This window comes from Mandrillus leucophaeus, unplaced genomic scaffold (genome assembly GCF_000951045.1).
Source record: "Mandrillus leucophaeus isolate KB7577 unplaced genomic scaffold, Mleu.le_1.0 Scaffold1, whole genome shotgun sequence".
Taxonomy (NCBI): domain Eukaryota; kingdom Metazoa; phylum Chordata; class Mammalia; order Primates; family Cercopithecidae; genus Mandrillus; species Mandrillus leucophaeus.
Window position 1 is genome coordinate 1,210,667 of NW_012098097.1, and position 23,079 is coordinate 1,233,745.

Here is a 23,079-nt window from a genome sequence, read left to right on the forward strand (position 1 = left end):
TATCAGAAAGAGAGAGTTTATTAGGTTCGGCTTCAAAACAGTCTGAACACAAGAGAATAAGTTATTTGTGACCTTGAAAATAGGTAGATAGATATTGTCCAATTTCTAACATAAAGAAAAAAAAAGAAAAAACTGACACCAGAGAATCTGAGATCTGTGGAAAAGTACAATATGTCTGATTAAGACTTTGTTCTTTATCTTTGGCCTACAGGAATTTAATAGTTTCATTTTTAAAGTATTGTTTCGGGTTCTTAAGTGTTTTATATCTGTGGGTTCATGTTTTATATAAATTTGTGATTTAGAATAAATGTTCTATCTGAAATTGCCCTTAGAAGCCTAGGGCTAATATGAGTGCAGTGAGCCTTGGATGTAGAAAAATGGATTATTTTTAACTACAAGGCAATGTTGACAAGGATGTGTTTCACTTTTCCACAAGCTTGTCTAAGAAGAGCCTTAATCGTGGACCCCACATTTTGTAATCCATCTTTGGAACAGTGTGCTCTTGAAATATATGCTTTTACATAGTAATTTTCATGCATTTTATTTACCTGATTCATTAATTGCTGATTTTCCTTCTAGCTTCAGGAATACTTCATTCAAAGTTGTCATGGAAACACCATAATTCTCAATTCCTAGGTCAGGATAGCTATCAAGATCCTTGTAAAGTTCTAAGGAATACATACACAGCAGTGAATTAAAACAAGAATCACAAGTGAACTGGAGACAATTTTTCAAACTAATAAGCACAAATCTATGAAATTATACTTGTGATATATCAAAGACATTTGAAAATTAGCATTTCATAATAGATCAGCTTATTCTGCAAATTCTATATATTATTTTCTATTGTACATCATGTGTTACAATTCATATATTTCTATATTGATATTAACTTATATTCATTTACATTTCTAGTAAAGTTTAATCTTAGTTTTTTCTGACTTCTTTTTAAAATTTAATTAACTGTGAAACTCTGGGTTTTTCAACTCTAAGCCTAATTAATTCAAGAGTCTTTTCTAGAGAACAGATATAAATGGGAGCCATTTATGCTGTAACTGACAAAAGGAAAGGAATTGATTTTTTGAGAATTAATTGGATGGTGCAGAATCTTCTATAGTTTAGAAAATATTTGTTAAAGAGAAGTCATAGAATATAAACCATTTAAAAGTTTTCTGTTTCTAACAATGGAAGATCACAAGACCTAACAGGCAGAGAATGTGGAATTGAATCGGGGAATTTTCCTGGAATTGTGACAGTGGTTATTTCCTCTAGCAATTTTATATCTCTTCATTCTTTAGTTCGTTCATCAAAAGATACCTATGCATCCGTCATTGTTCATGAAGCAATGAGCAGTACCCCAGCCTGCACAGATTGAACTACAGTGGTTAAATTGAGCTTACATAAAAACCTAATTCTAACCCTAGGGTAATTACAGAAGTCCTGAGGCTTCGATCTCGAGCTCCTGCTTGGGCAAAAGGATAAGTTAAAAGCTTTTGTCTTGACTAGAATGCCACATACAGAAAGGTAGAAAAGAAGTAAGATTTAATATGCGCCATTCTTCAATCTACCTAAAACGTTTACAAATTTTCTTTAAATTGTAATGACTGTTAAAAAGTGCTAATTAGAGTTTGCTTAACACTTTACCTGATGATTCTAAGGAATGCTTGTGTTGTCACCATAAAATGTGTATTTGAATGAATGTATATGTCTTTGTTAACCACATATACAGCAAGGTTAATTGTTTCAACCACTAATGCGGGTCTTCATAGTGCCCCATTGTTAAGGAACAGGTTCCCTGAACAACAAACATAATTAGTACGTTTTTATGCATTAGCCTGAAAAACCCAAAGGTATTGCAAAATTCTCACCGAGAGAGAGAGTCACGTCACAGGGCTGTTTAACGTAGTGCGTAAGCCAGAGGTTTTCTACCATTTGGGTTTGTGTACATTTATGAATACTAGAATATTATGTCACACACTGCTAGGGAAGAAGGACTAAAAGAAGCCCTCTAAAATGTTCATGCATTACAATACAACTATTAGAATATAATTCTATTTTCCACTATACAGAAAATAATTCAGTTATTGTACTATTCTTTTGATTATGTTTCAGTACCTGAGCATACTGTAAGACCTCGATAAATGTTAGTTGTAATAATAATAATTATTATGATGATGACTATTATTTACATATTTTATTTCACAGTGTTCATATACATTACCTGGAAATTTATTTGTTCTTTCTAAGGGTAATGTATAAACAAGTTTTCCTTCACTTTTGGCTGATAATTTGGCATCAGGGATGTGCTGTTTAACAAGTGATGTTATGTTTTCCTCAACACATACTTCATTTAACTGCAAGCTGGCATTCAGAAAAAAAGACATATGTTTGACATAGTCTCCAACAGCAAGAAAATAATTAACTAGTCTCTATAGGACAAAGAAAATCAATTAAAATCTCATGCCAGAAATAGGTCAGACAAACATGAAATAAGAGGACACAAACCCAAGAAATAAGAGGACAAAAACCCAACCAAATCATATAAATGTGATGGACAAAAGAAAAGAATGAGCTAATGAGAGTTACTGGTGAGGTTACTCAGGGGTGGTGCCCAGAGAATTCTGATATTGATTCAAGCCTCTGAAGAGAGAGTAGTCACAGACCGAAAATAACCAGGGTTGCAATAGAGCAAAGGTCAGGACTATGCAAAATGGATAACGTAGCAGATGATGTTCAGTTTTACGTTGACTAAATAGAATTGTTGTATTGCTTCAAAAGAACAGGAGATTTGTGATAAGTATAGATGCCAAACAGTTTCAGTTATTCAGTTTAGACATCCAATGCAAATTTACTAAGTTCTTAGTATGTGACAAATGTCATACTAAGTGCTGAGGATACAATGGTGACTAAAACAGCATTATTCTGCTCTTATGGAGTTGATTGTCTAGTGGGGGAGACAGGAAGAAAACATGTAGACAACTAGATGAGTAAAATAATTATCAATAGTAGTAAGTGCTATGAAGGAAAGTGGATTATAGACAGAAACTAATAATGAATGAATATGGGTTTACTTTTCTTGTAATGCTAAGCCCAGAACTTTGACTAAGGACAAAGAATCATTGAGAAAATCAGTTTATCCATTGAAAAACACCACAGCTATTTCTCCATTATAGAGAAACAGACAAACACAATAATCTATTAATTAAGGTTATAAAGTATACAGTGGGCAAAATATCAGTAGTGACTTGGCTTTGAAATATAGTCTTGGCATTTGGAATGTGTTATTCAACTTACCTAAACAGTTACTTTATTAGAGGACTGGAATAATGATTCCTAGCATCTAGGGTTATTCTAACAACTGAATAATAGCAATGTTTATCCTTAGCCTTTAAAAATGATAGCAATTTTATTTGACCAAATGCATAAGTCAAAAATTATTCCACTGACACATAAGGCATGTATGAACGCAAAAAATATATGCTATTTTTTAGAAGTAGTGAAATCCACTGAAGGAATGATGCAAAAAATGTCATAGTTGTTTTCCATGACGCTGACTCCTGAAATGAAAACAATTTAAGAAATATTCCTTGGCCACTTGTAGGAACTTGTGCTGAGTGCTAGGGGGGAATGAATGAATCATGTAGAAAGTCATTCCTTGAGGAGCCTACAGCTTGAAAGGGGAGGTTATAAAACTTTTCCTGTAAAATGTGTACTAGATAGTACATTTTCTAGGCTTTATAGACTATTAGGACTCTGTTGAAACTCTTCCACTCTGCTGTTGTAATGAGGAGGCAGCCAGAGCAGTATGTAAAAGAATGGGCATGACTGGGCTCCAACCAAACTATATTTACAGGAAGAGGAAGTAGGCTGGATGTGGCTCATGAGTTATAGTTTGTTGACCCTTTGATTAGAAGAAAATAAGGCAATTGCACAAATAGGAGTCCATGAAGGGACTCGCAAACTGGGCAGGGATCCTGACTAGCACTTTTTATTTTGAGAACATGTTGTGTTTCCATGCAACGTGCCAGGCAGTCTCTTATTTATTTTTCTATAACCTTTACTTGTAAGTAGGAATTGCTACTCTCACTTTGTAGGTGAAAACACTGAATTTCAGATAGTTTAATTAATTTCCAAGAAGAGATTCAAGCAAAGTGCTATAAGAAAAAAAAAAAAAATTGGGACATTACACAGAAGTGGAAGATTAATAAACTCTACGTGAGATATTTTTCAAATAACTTTCTAGGACTTAAACAAGTGCAGATGAGTTAAGGAAACTGTCATCCTATTTTCTTTGTCTTGTTGTCATCATATGTTTGTTTTCTTTCTTAAGTATAGATGGTATAAATTTATAAAAACAACCAATCATATAACAAAAAAGTAGTTAAAAATATGGATTTGACTACTAGATTTAGAAGTTAAAAACATTCAGGTTCAATTTCTGATTCCAGCACTTCTTAACATAGGGAGTTTGTAATTTCATCCATAAAGTAAAAGTAACAACACTTCTATTTTAAACAATAGAAGATTTAGGAGGGGAAGTAGAGCAAGATGGCCAGATAGAACCCTCCAGAAATCCCCCCCTCTGCAGGAACACCAAATTGAACAACTGTCTACACAAGGAAGCACTTTCGTAAGAACAAAAAATCAGATGAAAATCATAGTGATTTTAACATCATATAAGGAAAGAAGCACTGGAGAGGATAGCAAAGACAGGCTTGAATTGCTGACACAACTTCCCATCCATGGCAGCAGCGGTGTGGCACAGAGAGAGAATGTTGTATGCTTGTGGGAGGGACGGGACAGTGATTGTGGGACTTTGCATTGGAACTCAGTGTTGCCTGTCACAGTGAAAAGCAACGTAGGGCAGAATTCAGCCAGTGCCCACAGAGGGAGCATTCAGACCAGCCTTAGCCAGAGGGGAATCATTCATCCCACTACTGTGGACTAAAGTGCTCTGGGGATCGAAATAAACTTAGGACCACAGGGACTGCAATTCCTGGGCAAGTCTTGATGCTGTTCTGGGCTCAAAGCCAATGGACTTGGGGTGCAAAAGACCTAGAGAGACACCAGCTGGAGCAGCCAAGGGAGTGCCTGCTTCACTCTTCCCCCAACACCAGACAGCGCAGCTCACTGTTCCAGGGGAGACTCCCTCCTTCTGTTGAGGAGAGGAGAGAGGAGTAAATAGGATTTTGTTCTGCAACTTCCATACAAGCTCAGCCACAGCAGAACAGGACACCAGGCAGAGTTCTGAGGACCCTATTCCAGGCCCTTGCTCCCAGATGACATTTTTAGACATACCCTGGGCCAGAAGGGAACCTACTGCCTTGAAGAAAAAGAGCCAGTTCTGGCAGAATTCATCACCTCCTGACTAAAGAACTTTCGGGCCTTGAATAAACACCAGCAGTAGCCAGGCAGTATTTGCCACAGGCCTTGGGTGAGGCCCAGGGCTCTGCTGGCTTCAGGTTAGACTCAGCACATTCCCAGCTGTGATGGCCCTGGGGAGAGACTTTCTGCCTGAGGAAAAGAGAGGAAGAGTAAAGGGGACTTTGTCTTGCAGCTTAGGTACCACAGTAGAGTAGAGAGCACCCAGGTGGACTCCTGGGGTCCTGGATTCTAGGCCTTGGCTCCTGGATGGCATTTCTGGACTTGCCCTAGGCCAGAGGGGAGCCCATTGCCCCGAAGAGAGCTACCCAGATCTGGCAGCATGTACTATAAGCTGCCTGAAGGCCCTTGGACCTTAAGTGAACATCAGTGGTAGCCAGGCAGTACTCACTGTGGGCCTGAGGCAGTGGTGACTATGGAGAGAGACTCCTTCTCCTTGAGGAGAGGGAAGAGTGGGAAGACTTTGTCTTCTGGTTTAGGTGTCAGCTCAGCTGCAGCAGAATACAGTGCCATGTAGATTCCTAAGATTTCTGACTCCAGGTACTTGCTCCCAGATGGCATTTCTAGACCCATCCTGGGCCATGGGGAAGCTTGCCACCATAAAGGGAAGGACACAAGCCTGGCTGTATTTGCCACCTGCTGCCTGAAGAGCCCTTAGGCTTAGAGTGAACACTGCCGGTAGCCAGGCAGTGGTCGCTGCGGGCCTTGGGAAAGACCCAGTGCTGTATTGGCTTTAGATCTGACCCAGCATAATCCTAGTGGTGGTGGTCACAGGAGTGCTTGTGTCACCCCTCTGCCAGCTCCAGACAACTCAATACACACACACACACACAAACACACACATGCACACACTCCATTTGGAGAAAGTTAAGGGAAGAGAACAAAAGTCTCTGCCTGGTAATCCAAAAAATTCTCCAAGAACACCAAAGTGGTACCTCTAAGAGTCTGCAAGAATCACAATGTTACTGGGTTTGAGGGTGCCCCGTAGTGCTGGTACAGCTGCAATGACCAAAGACTTAGACCATAGCGTTCTATTCCCTTTGAATACTTGGAAAGCCTTCCCAAGAAGGATGGGTACAAACAAGCCCAGACTGTGACCTAACTCCTCAATGCTCAGACATTGATGAACATCCACAAGCATCAAGACTATCCAAAAAAACATGACCTCACCAAATGACTAAATAAGGTACCAGGGACCAATACCAGAGTGACAAAGATACGTGACTTTTCAGATAGATAATTCAAAATAGTTGTTTTGAGGAAGTTCAAATAAATTTAAGATAACACAGAGAAGGGACTCAGAATCCTATCAGATAAATTTAACAAAGAGATTGAAATAATGTCTAAAAATCAAGCAGAAATTCTGGAGCTAAAATATCAATTGTCATACTGAAGAATGTATCAAAGTCTCTCAATAGCAGAATTGATCAAGCAGAAGAATCAATGAGCTTGAAGACAGGCTATTTGAAAATACTCAGAAGAGACAAAAGACAAAAGAATTAAAAAAGAATGAAGCATGCCTACAAGATCTAACAAATAGCCTCCAGAGGGCAAGTGTAAGAGTCATTGGCCTTAAGGAGGAGATAAAGAGATAAGGATAGAAAGTTTATTCAAGGGATAATAAAAGAGAACATTCCATGCAAATAGAAAACAAAAAAGAGCAGAAATAGATATCTTTATGTTAGACAAAGTGGAGTTCAAGACAAAAACCATTAAAAGAGAAAAAGAATGTCACTACATAATGATAAAAGGGTCAATTCAGTAAGAAGATACAACAATTGTAAATATATGTGCACCCAACACTGGAGCACCCAGATATGTAATGCAAATGTGATTAAGGCTAAAGACAGAGAGAGAGAGAGAGAGAGACCCAATATAATAATAGCTGGAGACTTCAACACACTACTTTCAGCACTGGACAGATGATCCAGACTGAAAATCAAAAACATTGGACTTAATGTGCACTATAGACCAAATGGACCTAATAAATAATTATAGAACATTTTATCCAATGGCTGTGGAATACACAGTCTTCTCCTTAGCACATGGATCATTCTCAAAGATAGACGATATGCTAGCCACAAAACAAGACTTAATTTTGTTTTTCAAATTGAAATTATACCAAATAGCTTCTCTGACCACAATAGAATAAAACTAGAAAGCAATACAAGAGGAACTTTGGAAACTATACAAACACATGGAAATTAAATAATATGTGTTAGAATGACCAGTGGGTCAAGGAAGAAATTAAAAAGGAAATTGAAAACTTTATTGAAACAAATGAAAATGGAAACACAACATGCCAAAACCAATGGAATACAGTGGAAGCATTACTAAATGGAGAATTTATAGCAACAAGTGCTTATATCAAAAAGACAGAAAAACTTCAAATGAATAACCTAACGACATTTCTTAAAGAATTAGAGAAGCAAGAGAAACCAAACCCAAAAGTCACAGAATAAAAGAAATAATAAACATCAGAGCAGAAATAAATAAAATTGAAATGAAATAAACAATACAAAAAGTTGAAAAGTTTGAAAAGTTAAACAAAATGGACTAACTTTTAGCCAGACTAAAAAAAAAAAAAAAAAAAGAGCAAAGACAAAAATAAATAAAATCAGAGATAAATAGGAGAAATAACAATTGATGCTGCAGAAATTCGAATGATCATTAGTGGCTACTGTGAGCAACTGTATGTCAATAAATTAGAACACCTAGGAGAAATGGACAAATTCCTAGACACGTACAGTCTACCAAGACTGAACCATGAAGAAATCCAAAACCTGAACATACCAATAACAACTAACAAGATTAAAGTCATAATAAAAAGTCTTCCAGCAGAGAAAAGCAAGGAACCTAATAGCTTCACTGCTGAGTTCTACCAAATAGTTAAAGAATAACTAATACCAATCCTACTCAAAATTATTCTGAAAAATAGAGGAGGAGGGGATACTTTGAAACTCATTCTATGAGGCCAGTATTGCCCTGATCACCAAAGACACATCAAAAAAAGAAAACTACAGGCCAATACCACTGGAATATTGATGTGAAAATCCTCATCAAAATACTAGCAAACTGAATTCAACAACACATTAAAAAGATCATTCATCTTGGTCACGGTTGGATTTATCCCAGAGATTCAAGGATGGTTCAGTGTATGGAAATCAATGTGATACATCATAGCAACAGAATAAAGGGCAAAAAAGATATGATCACTTCAACTGATGCTGAAAAAGCAATTAATAAAATTCAACATCTCTTCATGATAAAACCCTCAAAAAGCTGGGTGTAGAAGGAACGTGTCTCAACAAAATAAAAGCCATATATGGCAAACCTACAGACAGTATCATACTCATTGGGGGAAAGCCTTTTCTCTAAGATCTGGAACACAACAATTATGCCCACTTTTACCATTGTTATTCAACATAGTACTGGAAGTCCTAGCTGTGGCAATCAGACAAGAGGCAGAAAAAAAGGGCATCCAAAACGGAAAGGAAGAAATCAAATCATCCTTGTGGGCAAATGATATGATCTTATATTTGAAAAATCCTAAAAACTATACCAAAAAGCTATTAGAACTGATAAACAAAGTCAGTAAAGTTGCAGGTTACAAAATCAATATACGAAAATCAATAGCATTTCTATATGCTAACGCGAGCTAGCTGAAAAAGAAATCAAGAAAGTAATCCCATTGACAATAGCTACAAATAAAATAAGATATCTAGTGATAAACTTAACCAAAGAAGTAAAAGATCTTTATAGTGAAAACCATAAAACATTGATGGAAGAAATTGAAGAGGACACAAAAAAGCAAACATATTCTATGCTCATGGGTTGGAAGAATCAATATTGTTAAAATGTTCATACTACCCAAAGCAATCTACTTATTCAACACAATCTCTATCAAAATACCAATGACATTCTTCACAGAATAAAAAACAAACTACTATTTATATGGAACCACAAACGGCCCAGAATAGACAAAGCCATTCTCAGCAAAAATAACAAAACTGAAGGAATCACATCATCTGACTTCAAATTATACTACAGAGTTATAATAACCAAAACAGCATGGTACTGGCATAAAAACAGACACATAGACCAATGGAACAGAATAGAGTATGCAGAAATAAATCCATACATCTACAGTAAACTCATTTTCAACAAAGGAGCAGGAACATACCTTGGGGAAAGTCTCTTCAATAAATGGTGCTAAGAAAACTGGATATCCATATGCAGAAGAATGAAACTAGACTCCTATCTCTCACTGTTTACAGATATCAAATCCAAATGGATTAAAGACTTACTTATAAGTCCTCAACCTAGGAAACTACTACAAGAAAACATTGGGGAAACTTCCCAGGGCGTTGATCTGGATAAAGATTTCTCTACCCCACAAGCAGAGGTGACCAAAGCTAAAATGGACAAATGAAATTACATCAAGTTAAAAAGCTTCTGCCCGACAAAGCAAACAATCAGTCAAGTAAAGAGACAACTCATAGAGTAGGAGAAAATATTTTCAAACTATCCATCTAACAAGTGATTAATAATCAGACTATATAAAGAGCTCAAACAACTTAATAGGAAAAAATCTAATAATCCAATTCACAATGGACAAAATGTCTGAATAGATAGTTCTCAAAAGAAGACATACAAATGACAAACAGGCATATGAAAAAGCCCTCAACACCACTGATCATCAGAGAAATGCCAATCAAAACTACAGTGAGATATCATCTTATCCCAGTTAGAATGGCTTTTATCCAGAAGACAGGCAATAACAAATGCTGGCAAGGATGTGGAAAAAAGGGAATCATGGTACTCTGCTGGTGGGAATGTAAATTAGTGCAGCCACTATAGACAACGTTTGGAAGTTCCTCAAAAATCTAAAAACAGAGTTACCACATGATCCAGCAATCCCACTACTAGGTATATACCCCAAAGAAAGGAAATCAGTATGTCAAAGAAATATCTGCACTCTCATGTTTATTGATGCACCATTCACAAGAGCCAAGACTTGGAAGCAACCTAAGTGTCCGTCAACAGACGGTTGGGTAAAGAAAATGTGTTACATACACACAATGGAGTACAATTCAGCCATAAAAAGAATGAGATTCTGTCATTTGCAACAACATGGATGGAATGGAGATCATTATATTAAGTGAAATAAACTAGGCACAGAAAGACAAACTTTATACGTTCTCATTCGTTTGCGAGAGCTAAAAATTAAAACAATTGATTTCATGGAGATAGAGTAGAAGGATGGTTACCAGAAGCTGGGAAGGGTAGTGGGGTTAATGGGTACGATAATATTGTTAGTAGAATGAGATCTAGTATTTGATAGCACATTCTTCACAGATTATATTACATGTGAATATAATTATATTACTGTGACATTCTTCACAGATTATATTACATGTATAATATATTAATATGACTATACAGACTATATTAATATGTGCAATATATTGTTGAATACAGTCAACATATATTAAAATAACTAAAAGAGTATAACTGGAATGTTTATAACACAAAGAAATGATTAATGCTTGAGGTGATGAATACCCCATTTATCTGGATGTTATTATTATGGACTGTATGCCTGTATCAAAATAGTTCATGTGCTTCATAAATATACATAAATAGTTCATAAATATACACACCTACTATGTACCCATAAAATTAAAAGTTAAAAATAGAAGATTTAAGTAAAATAATGTTAAGTATCATATCTGAGTCACTCAATAAATTACAGCTAGAATATGCTGCTATTCAAAATAAAGATAATAAAATGAAGAGGATGGACAGGAGGAGGAGAACAAGAAAGAGGAAGATCTAGGAGGAGTGGAAGCAAGTAGCCGACATAAGAATATATTAACACCCTGAGTGAGAGATGAAGAAGGTGTAAAATACAAGTGCGTCAGTTGAAAAGGTGCCCTTAATATATACCTCCGTTAATAAAAACTGTGTTGCAGATATATATTTTTAAACCATATTTATCTAAACTTTTGTTGTTATATTCTCAATATCTAAACTCTCCAGATCAATATCTCTTACATATACATGCTAACTAGGTAGACACACATACGTATATATGTTTATACAAACACCTGTGTGTAATAATAAAAGTTTTTCTTATGTGTTGTAATGTTTTGCTTCAAGCATCATGCCTTACACTAGACCAGTTCTCATTTACTCCCAGCCTTCTTAAGTGGCCTTACCTTAAGTGATATCCAATCCCCCATTTCTTCTTTAGAAACAAAGAAGAACCCGCACACTTTAGCTTCCCTTGGGAGAGAAATACTTTCCTGTCTGAAAAAGAAGAGCAAAGAAGAAAGTTTGTTAAAAAGTGGCCCATTCATTTCCAAGAAACGACAGGTAATCATCTATATAATCAAACTTTAATTCAGGAGCTTCTAAGGTTTTAAACACAGGGCTTGATAACAACTCAATGAAATAGATACATTTTAATCTCGTTTACACACCGTGTTTTGCAATCCATCCCATCAGGGAGGTTAAATTTTGTGGATATATGTTCTAATATAGAAAATTATCCCATTATATATTTTAACAGATGAAACATTAAAAATCATTTGAATATTTCAAGTGGATTTCCCTCAATTCTGAGTAAAAGGATTGATCTCTTAGAATCTAAACTTCACTTAGTTTTCAATAAGCGAGTTTCCTGGCAGATCATGCTTCTATGTGACCAAATTACACAAAATTCTACAAGATACACTGAAATGGTTGCAAGAGGCTTTGTGTCCAGGTCAAATTACCACCAGCCATTCAATTTACCAGATACAGCTAGATTGCCGAATTACAAAATATAACTGTTCAGAGAACAATCCATATTTTTGAGATCTCTTAAAGTCCTCCTCAGGGTACTTAACAGAAACCAGTGATTACCCGCCAGGATGTCAGCCTCATCCATGAACTGGGTACTGAAGAGGATCACGCGGTCTGTTTTGCGTTCTTTCAGAAGGTTCCATACTTGATGTCTTGAAAAGGGATCCAATCCAGCAGTTGGTTCATCCAACAGGAAAATCTATAAACGAGGAAAGTATATAAAGTGGTTTTCCACAAAGGTGAAATTCTTCCAGAAAACAGTGCAAAAACCATATGAATTATATTGAACAGAATATTATGGTTAGGATTTAGATACTCTGTTTAATGTTCTATTATGAATATTTTACAGCACATGTTGTTTGCAAATAAAATATTTGAACGATTACCAAAAGTTCCCATTTTTTTAAATTTGAATTCACCTGAAAATTCAGTGTGACTTACCTGAGGATCTCCTAAAATGGCAATCCCAAAGGTTAGCTTTCTTTTCTGTCCACCACTTAAGTTTTGAGCAAGAACATCCTGAATATTTTTCATTTCCAATTCCAGCAAAACTCTCTGTATCTAACCAAAAGACAGTATTTATGTCATACACCAAAATTTATTCCTTTTTAAAAAATTTATAAATACAAGGCTGTAAAGTGTAAATGGTTAAAAGCACAAACACTGGGCCAGGCGCAGTGGCTCACGCCTGTAGTCTCAGCGGCTCACGCCTGTAGTCTCAGCACTTTGGGAGGCCGAGGTGGGCAGATCACGAGGTGAGGAGTTCGAGACCAGCCTGGCCAACATGGTGAAACCTCGTCTCTACTAAAAATACAAAAGTTAGCCAAGCATGGTGGTGCGTGCCTGTAATCCCAGCTATTCAGGAGGCTGAGGCAGGAGAATCGCTTGTACCTGGGAGGCACAAGTTACAGTGAGCCGATATAGGGTCACTGCACTCCAGCCTGGGCGACAAGAACAAAATTCTGTCTCAAAAAAAAACCACAAACACTGGAACCAGACTTCCCGGGTTTGAATGTCACGCACATTAACTAGTAAGTTGGTCAAGTTACTTGCTCTCTTGAACCACATGTATAAGATAGGGATAATAATAGCACCTATCTTATAGGGTTGCTATGAAGAATAAATGATTTATTAGATTAAAAGTTAAGGATATGCTTGGCACATTGTAAATTGTATGCAATGTTAGCTATTGTTTAAATCGGATTTTCTTGTCCAACAATTGTACAACGATTTGCACACAAATAATTTAAAATTAAAACTCAGTGCAAACAGGTTTTAATAATCTCATTTTGACCAACACATTAACTCTAACACATTTATGTACCTCTTTTTTTTTTTTCTTTTTTTGGAGATGGAGTCTCACTCTATCACCCAGGCAGGAGTGCAGTGGCTCAATCTCCGCTCACTGCAAGCTCCGCCTCCCAGGTTCACGCCTTTCTCCTGCCTCAGCCTCCTGACTATCTGGGACTACAGGCACCCACCACCATGCCCGGCTAATCTTTTTGTATTTTTAGTAGAGACGGGGTTTCACCGTGTTAGCCAGGATGGTCTTGATCTCCTGATCTCGTGATCCGTCAGCCTTGGCCTCCCAAAGTGCTGGGATTACAGGCATGAGCCACCACGCCCAGCTATTCATGTACCTCTTTATCCACTTCTTGTGGCAGAATCCCTTTTATTTTAGCAAAGAGTCTGAGGTTTTCTCTCACAGTGAGGAAGTCAAATTGCACATTGGATTGTGGGCAAACTCCAGTCAGCTTGCTGAGATTTTCTAGGTCAGCCACTTCTGAAAGCTTATTGTTATAGACGGTTACTGAACCTGTAACAAAGGAAAAGTTAATATCAAGATAAGGCTTAAGATATTTCTTAATAAAATCACTGATAATTCAATGTTGTATGTATGACTTTATCTTCATAGTTTATACAATTCAGGCATTAGAAACTTCTACTTTAGTTGCATAGTATACTGAAAAACTGTTTCCATCTTCAGCTTTTCCCATCAAGGTGTAGTCTCTTTGTCTACCCCTCACATTCAGCTTTGCCTGTATACCCCGTAGGATGCTAGCAAATGTGATACAAGCAGAGTCTGATGAAGAGCTTCTACCTAGTGATTTGTCTTTGCTTGCTGCTGAGATCATGTGGATCATTGGGTGAAGAATCCTAGTGGGCCTTCTGAAAGATGTATTTCCATGTGGGAAGAGACACACAACCATCCTAACAGAAGTCCCAGATATGTGAGTGAGGCCATGGTAAATCATCCAGCCCCAGTCACGTTGGTCCAGAAGAGAAAAACTGCCCAGTCAACCCACAGAATCATGGGGAGCAATAAGACATGAAATCAACTTAAATGTCTATCAAAGACAGGCTAGATAAAGAAAATGGGGGTATGTATACACCATGGAATATTATGCAGCTATAAAAAAGAACGAGATCATATCTTTTGCGGGGACTTGGGTGGAGCTGGAGGCTATCATCTTTAGCAAACTAATGCAGGAACAGAAAATGAAATACCATATGTTCTCACTTATAAGAGGGAGCTAAATGATAAGAACTTATGAACACAAAAAAGCAAATAACAGACACCGGGGTTTACTTGATGAGGGAGGGTTGAAGGAGGGAGAGGAGCAAAAAAGATAACTATTGGGTACTGGGCTTAATACCTGGTTCATGTAATAATATGTGTAACAAACCCCCATGACATATGTTTATCTATGTAACAAAGCTTCACATGCACCCCCAAACCTAAAATAAAAATTAAAAAAAATTTTAAAAAAACCTTATTGCTAAAAAAAAAAAAAAAAGAAAAAAGAGCTGAAAGATACAAGCTGGAATGCCAAATGGTAACTAATGACCATGAAAATAATTATTATGAAGTACTCAGATTCCATATGCAGTATACCAATTAAATATTACATACTTCTGTAGAATATTACTATTAAATGAAATTCAGTTTTCCCTAGATATGTGTGTTTGTGATTAACATTTGAAAGAACTTTATATTAACAGCTGATTTATTTGTCAGTTGACTTTGAAAACAAACTAGTTTGTACCTTTGGTGGGAGTAGACAACCCACTAAGAATGTTTAGCAGTGTTGACTTTCCAGCTCCACTGTGACCAAGTATTGCAGTGATTTGGCCTTCGTAAATGTCAAATACCACATCTAGGAAGGAAAAAGGAAAGGAAAGAAAGATAAGATAAAGGGATGAAAAAAAGAGGTGGAGAAAAAGGAAGAAAAACAATTAAAACCACAGACAAAATTCTATTATGGAGCCAATGAATCATTATTTATTTCCTTGAATGGTTGTCTTTTCTATACATAAATATAGTGAGTTGTTAAATTCAAAATAAAACATTAAAAGTTCCCTCTATAAACTTATTTCTCAAAATAGCTTCTTTTGAAATTTTGAAATGACTTAGTTTAAATGAATGAAACGTGTCTATATAATAGGTTCATTGACATTTCCTGCATATGGTAGGTCAATGTTAGTATTTATTAAATGGAAGAATAGATGAATGGTAAATTATTACATGACTAAAATTCCTTTGAGGTAAGTGACATTTTCACACAAAAGAAAAACATACGGTATTTACCAATAGCTTTTGGATTACAGAAGACAAACTTGAGTTTGTAGAAAAAAAAAAAAAACCCAGAATATCCTTAGACTACCTCAATATTACCCAGTATTGATTCTAAATACATCTGTATCTAAAACATATTCATTTCTTTCTTTTATAAAGTAGAAGCAATATGTTAGAAAAAAAATATTATGTAGTTCAAATAACTCTTTTCAAGCCTGAAATACTGCCACTGATTATTCACTGAAAACTGAATTAAAATCAGGAAATCAATATTAATACAATAAATATTTTCTCTCTCTCTCTCTCTCTCTTTTTTTTTTACCTTTCAAGGCTTCTATTTTATCAGGCTTTCCTTTATATTCTTTTGTAACGTTTCTGATTCTGAAAAAAAAGAAAACATATTTCAAAGTGACAGTTTTCTACAGTTTGTAATTTCCAGTTTGGTAGACAGGATTGGATGAATCTTATCTTCAGGGTACATGAAGATCTAGGTCTTCACTCTCACGCAGTCATAGTTGTGTGACAGAATCAGCTAGAATACTGCTTGCCAACCCTGTCTGCACATCGGCATCATGTGAGGAGTTATAAGAAATTAACTGTGCTTGGGACCTATAAGCAAAGGTTCCATAGATTGGGGTATAAGCTAATATTAGTATTGGAGAACAGGATCACCTCTAAGTTGCAAAGCTAAGGAAGCTAGACCAAGAGATGACATGGACATCAGGTACCCAAAGGCTCCTGTGAACCACTGGCACAGGTTGGAGAGATCTTTGGCTATCCTGATTCAAGGTCTCCAAGGGTTCATTAAGAGCTACAGTAAGAAAGACAATCAATGTATCATAATGGCAAGAGCATGAGGTTCACAGTACTGCCCACCTAAGCTTATCCCATTACAACCACCTAGGGCTCTGTTACCTTAACCAATGTATTTATTCCAGGTCATGAAGTTTCAGGTTTCACAACCTGAAAATTTGCAGGGCTTTAGGACTGTGTTGGAAGGTAAACGAAATATTTCATCTTGCATGTACAGTGCATATAAGATGACATTGGTTACATGGTGATGATGGCTATAGAAAGGAATGAAATAAAGAAATGAAATTAACTTATGCTGGGTACTATTATAGGTCTGGAATCCGAGGCCCTTAATTCTGCATGGTTTTATTTTACCAGGTAAGTGTATAATCCATAAGCCAAATCAAATTTATGTTTCTTATTTTATCATCTACTATTCATAAAATATTCAGTCTCTATTCATATAAAGCTGTTTAATTAGATTTTTTTTTTTTTTTTTTTTTTTTTGGAGGGAGAGTCTTGCTCTATCATCCAGGCTGGAGTGCAGTGGCACAATATCGGCTCACTGCAACCTCTGCCTCCTGGGTTCAAGCGACTCTTGGGCCTTAGCCTCCCAAGTAGCTGGGATTACTGGTGTGCACCACCATGCTTGGCTAATTTTTGTGTTTTTAGTGGAGACCAGGTTTTGCCATGTTGCCCAAGCTGGTCTCAAACTCCTGAGCTGAAGTGATCCACCCGCCTCAGCCTCCCAAAGTGTTGGGATTACAGATATGAGCCACCACTCCCGGGCAAAGCTGTTTAATTAGATATTCTTATTTTTAATTCCATTTTACCATCATTCCATAGCACCTATAATTGGGCAAGGTGTTAAAGAGATCAGAGAGGAACAAAAAGAAACACACAAACACATCGAATAAAGCCACTGTTTTGCTCTGAGCTGCTCTGCTAGAGTAAACCTAGCTTAGTTATGGGACAAATAAAAATATGGAAGATAAATATGGAACAGGTTAAAATAACAAAATGAAATAGCCTCTTTAGAATTTCAGCAACCTGGGATAATCTGAGACATTTCACAGGGGGCGGGCACAGGCTGGTCATTGCGATGAGTATGACTCGGATAGTCAGGGATCTTAAGGATTTTCTTCCTATTTTCTCATATCTAGAAATAAAAGTCACCAGCACCAAACACAATGGACATTTTGTTGTCACACAGAATGAGATAAGCTTAACTCTGAAGGGCGCCTCTTCCTGAATTCCCTTTGTATCTACCTCTAGGCCTTTTCTTTGTTCTTCTTTCTTACTCTTTCATCTTCTTTTAAAGGACAAAAAATAGAAGAAAAACGAGAAGTTCAAAAAGTGGAGAGAAAAGGCCAGGCACGGTGGCTCATGCCTGTAATCCCAGCACTTTGTGAGGCTGAGGCGGGCAGACCACCTGAGGTCGGGTGTTTGAGACCAGCCTGACGAACACGGAGAAACCCCATCTCTACTAAAAATGCAAAACTAGCTGGGCATGGTGGTGCATGCCTATAATCCTAGCTACTTGGGAGGCTGAGGCAGGAGAATTGCTTGAACCCAGGAGGCAGAGGTTGTGGTGAGCTAAGATCGCGTCATTGCACTCCAGCCTGGACAACAAGAGCGAAACTCCTTCTTAAAAAAAAAAAAAAAAAAAGAAAAAAAGGAGAGAAAAAGGAGACAGATGAGGTGAGGACAAAGAATGAATGACTGAGACCTAGTAAAGCAACGAGGGAGGCTGAGGATGAAGAGAAACAAATAAAAGACTGAATCCAAGCAAGGGTTTTGCTGAATTATCTTAGCTGGTAAAATTTTAGTGTGAATGTCAACAATGTCAGGCTGTAAGGGGTTGGTAAAGGGATCTTTCTTTGAACTCAAGGTGGAAAGTGATAGAAGCAGCGTAGGTGAGGACAGGTGGGAACTGTCTACAGAGCACAAAAGGGAAAACTGCTTGCCTCAGGTGCTCTCTTAGCTTCCTGTCTTTTTGCCCTGTTCTCCACCTGCAGCCTTATTACCTAATGGCTTCTTTCCCATGGAATTCTGGAGGCACTGGTTCAAAAGAGTCGTGAGATGAGGGATCGGCATCCATTTCATCTTCAAGGGCCACGTGATCAGCCTTTTGTGTTTGAGACCAGAATGAGGACTTCAGGAAAAACAAAGGTGAACGTCGATGTCCATATTCATCTACATGGCCAGAAGACAAATATTGGTTCAATCACCACGTGGGGAGAGAGAGTCACAGTAATGATACATGGCAATGTAGCCCCTTTGTCGCTAAACCTGAACATATGGTCAACATCAGGTAATGTACGTTTTGACACAGGTAGCTTCATAAGGAAAAAAAAACAATTACCAGATGTCTCTATTATAATAGATCCTACAGGAAGCAATGAAAATGTGATTTTTAAATATTTCAAAAGGAATTTAAAAAATGTTTTAGAATTTCTTAACCTCAAGAAAGACAGATTGAATTGTTAATGTAAGATATGCAGGCATGCTGAATTCTGTCTGGAACACCAGGTGTCATTACATAGGCAAAGAAAGAAGAAATTGAGAACGACTATTGGATATCTTAAAAAAAAAAAAAAAAACCCAAGAGAAGAAAAAAAAAACCCCAGAGAAAAAAAAAAAGGGTTTTAAAAAAAGAAAAGAAACATTTTTAAAAAAAAAAAAAAAAACCCAAGAGAAGATAGAATAGGATTTAAGAAAAGTAAATGACACATTTGTAAGAAAGAAAAAGAACACGATAAAATAATTAATTGAAACTTAAAGTGAATACTTTTAAAGCTATTTTGTATTTCTGCTTTATTTCATCCCCAAACCATAATTTTCCTCTTAAGCAAATTTATGATCTGCTTTAAAGATATATTACTCATAAACATCTTGCTGGAAACGAATCCAGCTGTATTAGTATTCTATCATCACTTCTGTTTTTCTTCATATTAGGAAACATTATGAAACGGAAGAATCATGCTTCACTGGTATTCTCCAACTGACCTCCACTGTAATGTTATGGGTTTTCAAACTTCTGTGTACTTCTCACATGTTCAGTCCTTCATTCATGCAATAAATATCTTACACTCTCTCTATACCTGCCATATTGTATGTTGTTAGTACCTATCTCTCCCTTTTGACAAAAGAAAAATCTAGCAAATAAAAGCATGCCACCATAACTAGATACCTTCTGCCACCAGATTTACCATGAAATTATTCTGTCATTTTATCCAGTTATTTTTTGTCATTCATATTTATTATCTTTGAAAGCATTTTGAACACAGTCACCTCTGGTCTTAAATTCAAGCTTAGTGAGCAGATAACAATTAGGAAGTAAATGGAACAACTCACTTATTTGGATGAAATAAATTTTCTGGTTATAATAATAAAATACTATGCTTTTGAAATTGGAAAAAGCATGGATGTGAAAGATATTTTTGTGATGTAATGTTAAGTAAAAAATAAAATGCAGACATGAAAATGTAACAATATGTGATATAACTTGATAAAACATATACAAAGAGAATATTTAAAGTAATATCATTAGAATATGTTTGAAACAAGGACTAAAAAAGGATGGACTATGTCACATAATGCACATCAAAATAAAATTTAAATTCGTTAGAGAAAACAATTACCTAAGAGGATACTAATAAGCAATTGTAAAGACAGTGACATCTGTTTGTGGATCCACTGAGAATAAACACATTGGGAAAACAAACAAAAATGAAAAATAATACAACCAGAATGTTTTATTAGTTAGAAGGAGAAAAGGAAGAATTAGTAAGTACGAGGGTCACAAGAGTGAATTTCCTGAACTACACAGCACACCAGGGATATACAGTATGATAGAAACACAAAAAACAGTTAATGAGATTTTGCCATAAAAACAAAAGCGGAACAGAGAAAATTTGTTTAAGTATGTGTCTTAAATAAGCAATGTTAACAAGAGGTAGAGAGGCTTAAAATATTAGTAGGCAAAAAAGTAATTTTTCTAATCAGTTATGTAATTTTTACCTCTACTGGAAAAAATCAAACGAAAATAGACCATATTCACACAATTCTAATTGTGTAATAAGTCTGCTAGCCAACAATAGTGGATGCTGACATCTTTTGTTCTGTGTTCTTTTAAAAGGCAGAGACAGTAATTCTTAAAGGATTATCTCAACAACAACAACAACAAAAACAAAAACAAAAACAACAAAACAGGATGAATTTCCTGCCTCAAGACGTGGCTTTCTGTCTTCCTGCTCACCCTTTCCCTTCTTCTCTTTCCACAAGTGTGTATTCATTGCTTTTTGAATAAAGGGCCCTTGGCATACTGTCTTAAATAAATAGAAAATGCAGAAGGGAGAATCAGGCCCTGCCTTTGGTTATAAAAGGAGGGAGAAAAAAGTGAAGCAAGCCGGACGCTGCGGCTCATGCCTGTAATCCCAGCACTTTGGGAGGCCGAGGCGGGTGGATTACCTGAGGTCAGAAGTTCGAGACGAGCCTGATCAACATGGGGAAACTTCGTCTCTACTAAAAATAGAAAAATTAGCTGGGCATGGTGGCACACATCTGTAATCCCAGCTACTTGGGAGGCTGAGGCAGGAGAATTGTCTGAGCTGGAAAGGCAGAGGTTTCAGTGAGCCAAGATTGTGCCACTGCAATCCAGCCTGGCTGACAGAGCAACACTCTGTCTCAAAAAAAAAAAAAAAAAAAAAAGAAATAGTGAAGCATACGAGTATCTACTGAGTCTCTAGGGTGCATCAGACACTGTGGTGGGTGCTTAAATTTCATCTGTGAACAAAACAAATCCCTGCTTTTGTGAAACTCATATTCTTGTATGTTGCAAGGTGATACAAATGAAAATTTATGATATACTGGCTTTCCTATTGTGAAATTCTGGGGAGATTTTTAAAAATGTAGATGCATTGATTAATTAAATCAGAATCTCTTCAGGTTGAACTGGGCTTAGAATTGCGTTAAAATTCTTCACATGATTCTGTTGTCCAGCCAGAGCTCAGAACCATTGAGCTAAATAGTTAGACATAAGCAGCTATAAATGTCCATGATTACCAGACTTGTTTAGGAACTATCTTTCTAAGATCTCCTTAAAAAAAAAAAAGAAGGTTTATACTTAGAGTAAAGTGAAGTTCAAGTGAAGGTCAGTGATTCTATAAACAAAATTCAGGCTTTAGTTCTGACAAGTCAAGTAGTGAGAAAGAAATGAAGAAATAATTTGGCCAGTGGCGACGAGATTTTTCCTCCGTTTCCTGTTGATACACAAAGTAGTCCTTAAAATATAAATACTGTGTGTATTAGGAGATTCGTCTTCAGAAATACAATTACTTAAATGATATTTGATTTTAATCATATCACTACTCACTTGGCAAAATTTTTTCAAAGTAAATCGCCAACACCAGGTAGAGGCAAGTATCAAATGCCAACATGAAATTTGTTGCTATAATGATATTTGAGCCGTCCAATGGATGAGGAAATGCATTAGAATTCAAATCATAGTCCAAGTGTAAAAGCTGAAAATTGAAAAGTAATTAAGGGAAATTAGGTTTAAGGTTTATATTTAAACAGTTAGGTTTAGCATAGGAATAAAAGGACTACTAGCTGCCTCGTACTGAGAATAGTTATATAGGGAGATCGCCTCCTTTATGGTTCTCAAATTTATGCCTTGGAAGGCATGGACATATGAGCAACTAGAATGCAATTTAATAATTGCTATGACAAAAATATGTTCCAAATGAAACTGAAACATTAGGAGGAAGTAGGGAAGTATGGGAAGAGATTACATTTGAGATGGAACTCAGATGAACTTTTACCAAATAGGACACAGTCAAAAGATGTGGTGATCCATGTAGATTGGTGGCATGAGGGAGAATTTCTGGGCAAAAAGCACTGGTGTGTTTAAGGAGAGCCAGAAGTGGGCTCATCTATTATGTTCAAGTTAATGAGCTCTTTATAATTAATAATCCTTTTGTTAAACACTAAATAATGGATATTTAATGGTTGACATTTCCATTTAATTAGAAGGCAGGGGGAATTCAATAAAGAATGATGTAAACAGAAAAGACATTTTATGAACAGAAACATAATTTACTAATGAATTTTCCAGATGTTTTAAATTTTCAATTTAATTTAATTTAGTGATTTTTAATCATGTATTCTCTTCAATTACTAGGTAAAAATATGAACTGGGATAGTTATTTAGAATTAGATTTGCAATAAGTCCGTGTTTAATTAATAGCCTAAGAAACTACATTATATTGCCTTTAAATAATTGTATGTTGATCCTCTTTTTTTCACTCTCTAAATGTCTTATTTTGCTGGGCTAAATAATTTCAAAGCTTTTAAAAGTTCTGTCTTTGCAACTTTACAACAGCCTTTGCTAGCATTTTAAGGCTTACAGTGCTGAATTTGTAAATGATTCCTTCCAGTCTACTGAATTCCAGAGAGGACAGATGTTTCGGAAATAT

The 23,079-nt window shown here is 36.3% G+C and overlaps 1 protein-coding gene across 1 annotated transcript in view; it reads right to left on the reverse strand.

Moving 5' to 3' along the window:
* The window catches only part of ABCA8 (ATP-binding cassette, sub-family A (ABC1), member 8), an 80,035-nt gene that overhangs the window by 33,115 nt on the left and 23,841 nt on the right, over positions 1 to 23,079 (reverse strand). The window contains 10 exon segments of the mRNA XM_011979591.1: positions 549 to 668; positions 2,222 to 2,361; positions 11,604 to 11,694; positions 12,292 to 12,430; positions 12,673 to 12,792; positions 13,872 to 14,047; positions 15,279 to 15,389; positions 16,131 to 16,189; positions 18,628 to 18,796; positions 21,978 to 22,125. Of these exon segments, the coding sequence (XP_011834981.1) occupies positions 549 to 668; positions 2,222 to 2,361; positions 11,604 to 11,694; positions 12,292 to 12,430; positions 12,673 to 12,792; positions 13,872 to 14,047; positions 15,279 to 15,389; positions 16,131 to 16,189; positions 18,628 to 18,796; positions 21,978 to 22,125 (1,273 nt within the window).